This window comes from Berghia stephanieae, chromosome 5 (genome assembly GCF_034508935.2).
Source record: "Berghia stephanieae isolate SIO BIC M18660-M18661 chromosome 5, UCSD_Bste_1.3, whole genome shotgun sequence".
Classification (NCBI taxonomy): Eukaryota; Metazoa; Mollusca; class Gastropoda; order Nudibranchia; family Aeolidiidae; genus Berghia; species Berghia stephanieae.
This window is the reverse complement of record NC_088364.1, coordinates 77,309,612-77,314,611: the sequence shown is the minus strand read 5'-3', so window position 1 is coordinate 77,314,611 and position 5,000 is coordinate 77,309,612. Positions and strand designations below refer to the sequence as shown.

General features: G+C 37.4%; 1 protein-coding gene across 5 annotated transcripts in view; it reads left to right on the top strand.

The window, feature by feature from the left end:
• LOC144973641 (protein TBATA-like) overlaps window positions 1-5,000 on the top strand; it is a 54,357-nt gene that overhangs the window by 30,055 nt on the left and 19,302 nt on the right. For all 5 annotated transcript variants that reach the window (XM_078916346.1, XM_078916344.1, XM_078916343.1 and 2 more), the window contains exons 2-3: window positions 757-971; window positions 1,758-2,006. In XM_078916346.1, the coding sequence (XP_078772472.1) occupies window positions 758-971; window positions 1,758-2,006 (463 nt within the window). In that variant the 5' untranslated portion in view covers window position 757. The remainder of the gene's footprint in view (window positions 1-756; window positions 972-1,757; window positions 2,007-5,000) is intronic.

Sequence of the window (5,000 nt, the reverse complement as noted above, 5' to 3'; positions counted from 1 at the left end):
GTAACTCAACGCCTTAGCTATCGCCTGGACTCTTCAATCCCTTTGAAACAGATCTTAATAAATAAGTTTTCTATGGGGGTGAATCAAGAGTCTTATTTCATAGCATATAAACTTAAACGTTCACACAAATTGGCAATTGCCAATCAAGAGGTCTTAGGTTCAATCTCCTGTCGAAGAAGGCTGATTTTGTGGGGATTATCTTTTCCTTTTCTTCGGGATCCTTATATTCTCGGAAGATGAAGTTAAAAATCTGAAAAAAGTTTCTATTCTGTCGATGTGCGGCTTTGTGGTCTTGTGGTTTGACACTCGCCTTCGGATCAGAAGTTCCTTGGTTGGAGCCTCGCTCGGCGCATAGTTGAGTCCTTGGGAAACACTCTTTACTCACATTTTCTCGCCTTACTCAGATGTTAATTGAGTATCTGGCCGTTAACAGCGTTGTCTCTGTCGGAAAAAAATTGCATTATCGTCTAATAGGCGTCATTTCTCTGGACCTTTTGTAAAGCGCTTTGAGCACGTTTAGTAGACATTGCGCTATATAAAAGCTCAATTATTTATTTTTTGTTTCGTTTGTGTTTTTTTGTGTGTTTTTTTTATTGGGGGAGGGGGGTTGGTTCATTTTTGGGGATGATTTTTCCTTGTAATTTTTCATTCCGCTTTGTCTGGCACTGTTTCATAGACCCTTTCAGACTTACCCCTTAAAGCTGTCCCCTAATTTGTCACTTTAACCATTATTGGAATTTTTACCTTCTTCTCTAGGATGGCGACATCAGAAGTGTTTCGGCCTTCCAACGGAGACCTCCTAGTGCGAGACCAAGTGTCCCACAGTGCAGACATCCCAACTGAACATTTCAAGAAGGAAACCCTCGGCAGACGCCCCATGACGCAAGGAGGTTACCGGTTCGGCCAACTCAGTCATAACTCATTCTTCACACGTCACAACCCCCACCCTGGAAGGGTACGACACTTGAAAGGTAGGTTGAGTAATAATAAAAACTGTGATGTAAAAAAACTGGTTCTTAATTCATTGGAAGTGTAAAACCACTCTTTCAGAGGACTAAATACCTGGAAGGGTATGACACTTGAAAGGTAGATTGGGTAATAATAACAATTGTAATACCGATAATTTTTTTTTAAATTGGTTCGTATTCCATGGTAAGTGTAAAACCACTAGGACTAAACACTTACCTTGTGTAAATGATCTTCTGGTTATAGAGTGATTGTATCATATATTCTAGTCTAAATATATTATGCTGGTCGTCAATAAAGACCATCCAACCTCGCTAATTCACGTCCCGTAATCCTTAGAATCTGCCTAAACATCCTGCCACTCAAATTGTGACCCATCGTCTCAAAACGGTATTATGTCGGAACGAACCAGATGCTAAAAAGCCGAATGTAATGTTAAAACTGGTCAAAAATATAACGTGTTGGCATTAGCACCCTAAAATATGCTATCCATTCTCCACAATAAATCGTATACACTCAACACAAGTCTGATATTCCTGGCTATAAATTCAATTTTCAACATCTTTACCAACCCGACTTAAAACCGTTTTGAGGCGAAGGGTCACAATTGTTATGCCGCCTTATGATACAATGCGTAACTTATTAATTTATTATGCATTGTTGGAGGTCTGGTTAAACACTTCCAATGAGTTTTGAACCATAAGACAGGAAGGTGTGACGTCACGACTTCTCCTTCACATCTCAAACTAGATAATATTAACTCAATTTTTAAAATATTATATTTCAAACAGGTCTCCTGGATGTACCTATCTGTTCAGTCAACGACGACGGGTACTTCGCCAATCCCCGCTACTCCCTCAACTTCCCTCCCAGTCAGTTCAACAACAACAAGTTGAAAGGGTGGAAGGGTCAAATCCCCGTCAGCGCCATCAACGTCAACAGCCAGCTTCACCCCATCAACACCATCACGGGTCTGCAGTACTTCACTGGACTCAACAGTTACCCATACCGGGAGAAGGCCATCCCGAAAGTAGGCCTGGGTAAGTCCTCTCTCTCCTCTCTCTCTCTCTCTCTCTCTCTCTCTCTCTCTCTCTCTCTCCTCTCTCTCTCTCTCTCTCTCTCTCTTCTCTCTCTCTCTGTCTCTTTCTCTCTCTCTCTCTGTCTCTCTCTCTCTCATCTCTCTTCTCTCTCTCTTCTCTCTCTCTATCTCTCTCTCTCTTCTCTCTCTCTCTCTCTCCTTTCTCTCTCTCTCTCTCTCTCTCTCTTCTCTCTTTCTTCTCTCTCCTCTCTCCTTCTCTCTCTCTCCTCTCTCTCTCTCTCTCTCCTCTCTCTTCTCTCTCTCTCTTTCTCTTCCTCTCTCCTTCTTTCTCTCCTCTCTCTCTCTCTCTCTCTCTCTCTCTCTCCTACTCTTCTCTCTCTCTCTCTCTCTCTCTCTCCTCTTCTCTCCTCCTCTCTCTCTCTCTCCAGGCTATATATTTATATTGTTTTCTCTAGTATATAATATATATATGTTTTAGTTTTGTTCTTGTTTTCTTTATTTTTGTTTTGTTTTACTTTTGTTGGTTTTCTTTTTCGTTTGTTCCTTTGTTGTTTTTATTTTGTTGGGGTTTTTTTTTTGTTGTTTTTTTTTTTGTTGTTTTTTTTTTTGTTTGTTTTTTTTTTTGGGGGGGGGGATTGTTTTGGGGTGGATATTTTTTTTTTGTTTACTTTGTTTGTTTGATTGCTTCTTCTTTTGTATTGCTTTGTTTTTGATTTTGTTTTGTTTTTATGATGTTTATTGTTTGTTTTTGTTTGTTTTTTTGTGTGTGTTTTTATTTTATTTTGTTTTTTTTTTCGTTTTCTATTCTCAAACCTGCGATTAATCCATTATTCCAAATCAGTATTCAGGTTGAAATCCGACCTACAGCGGTAATGCGGCAATCAGAGGCATTGAGGTTTTCCAACGAGATAAAAATGTGCATTTGACGCCAGTTTTATGTTTGGGCTCGCGTCAATCATTGTTGCCAGATCGATCACGACACGAAGGCTGAACTGTGATAGGGTCGACATTTTAGAGTCCATTCTATCACTGATTCATGATTTATTTATCATTATTTGCTCTTTATCAGTGTCAAATGACTGCTGGGGGGAAGGACAATCTTCTAACGTATTCTGACAAAACGTCTTTATAATTTCTGTGACTTTAAAAAATATATCTTATATAGGGTGCGAAAAAAGATTTTGATTCTTATTTCAATACAAAGTAGAAACCAAAAATATTCGAACATTTACAAGCAGCAAGAACCAAACCTTAAGTTAATTCCTGTCCAGTTTAAATTTTGTAATGTTTTATTGGTAAAGAAAATATGCCGGCTATACCAAGCTCGTATAAAAAATCATGATCTCGAAAGTGTTCAAAAATGTGCGTCTTGTTTTAGCAGCGCACTGTTACTAGTGAAAGAAGTTGCCGTGTGTGTAAAACGAGTACGTGGAGTTAACAGCGTTGTTTCTGTCCGAAAAAAATGTAATACCGCCTAACAGGCATCATGTCCCGTCCTACGTGTTAAGTATTAAAGCTCATTTTTTTATATATAGGTAGCATTCGGTCACCCAGCTCCAGCGTACCGTATTGCAGAGCGTGCTGGAATTCAGGGTACTAGAATCGAGCGAGTACTAACTGTATAAAATAAAACTTTTCAGGCCAAACTGTAAGAAAGCGTTTTGTGATTGTGTGTGGCTACAGCAAAACTCTCTATCTGGCAATTTGGAATCAGTTTAGCAAGTTTATCAATATCAATTTCAAGACTAATAACTTCTTTTCTGTTTTATTAATGTTTTGGTAGACTTATCAGGGGGAAGATTTAAAAAAAAAACAAAAAAACAGAATGATACGAGCGAGCCCATGCTAGGTTTGTAAGCTATTAGCCTTAGGGTCGAAAAGATGTGGGTTTAAAACCTGCTGAGGAGAGTGGGGTGGGTGGGGGGGGGGGGGGGGTTCCTTTACTCGTGATTCCTTACTTAATAAAGACTCTATCTTATTCTTATTAAACTGAAACTAAGTCTCTGCATTCAGTGGTACTTAATGGTTAGCTGGGTCTGTTTAAATTGGCGGAAACATCTCTGCGGGATTTTTTTTCTGGTTTGTATCAGTTATATTTGGTTTGTTTATATTTCTATTAGTTTTTGTTCTTGGATTTGGTTTGTTTGTTTGTTTGTTTGCTTGCTTTTTGTTTGTTGTTGTTTGTTTGTTTGTTTGGTTATTGTTGTTGTTGTTGGAATTTTTCTTTGTTTGGTTTTATTTTGGTTTGTTTGTTTTTGTTTTTTGGTTTGTTTATTTGGGGAGGGGGGGGGGGGTGTTTGTTTGTTTTGTTTGTCTGTTTGTGGGTTTGTTTGGGGTTTTTTCGTTTTATCACACTTATTTTCTGTTCTGCTTTTTCTTTTTTTATTGACATAAAGCAATATAGCCTGCCAAATGTGTGAAACATTTTATATGAAGAGTATAAAACAAAGTGTCAAGCAAAGCATAAAAAATGAAAGACTGTCATTATAAATTCGGAGAACAAAAGATTCGTCCAAGACAAAGCTCCAAAGAAACTTAAATTATAATTGCAACATAAAACCAGGTGGTGTTAAACATAGAGGTCTGATCATATCATAAATACAGAATTTATAGATAGGCCGAGGGTCGTGGGTTTTGTGGGCGTGAAATTTTCACGAATTCTGGTTATATATAAACAATGAAAATTGTTTTCTTTATCATGTGATATAATTTAGATATATTATAGGGGCAATAAGTGTAGTGTATTTATTTCATGACATTAAAAATTTGCCTTCAAAGCAACCTTCGTTTTAGTTTTTGTTGTGGATGTTGCTTTTGTTTTGTTTTGTTTTTTTTTTTTGTTTTTTTTTTTTTTTGGGGGGGGGGGGGGTTGTTTGTGTTTGTTTTGTTTTTATTTTGTTTTTGTTTTTTGTTGTTTTGTTGGGTTTTTTTTTTGTCTTTTTGTTTTGTTTTGTTTTTTGGTTTTGTTTTGTTTTTGTTTTTGTTGTTTTGTTGG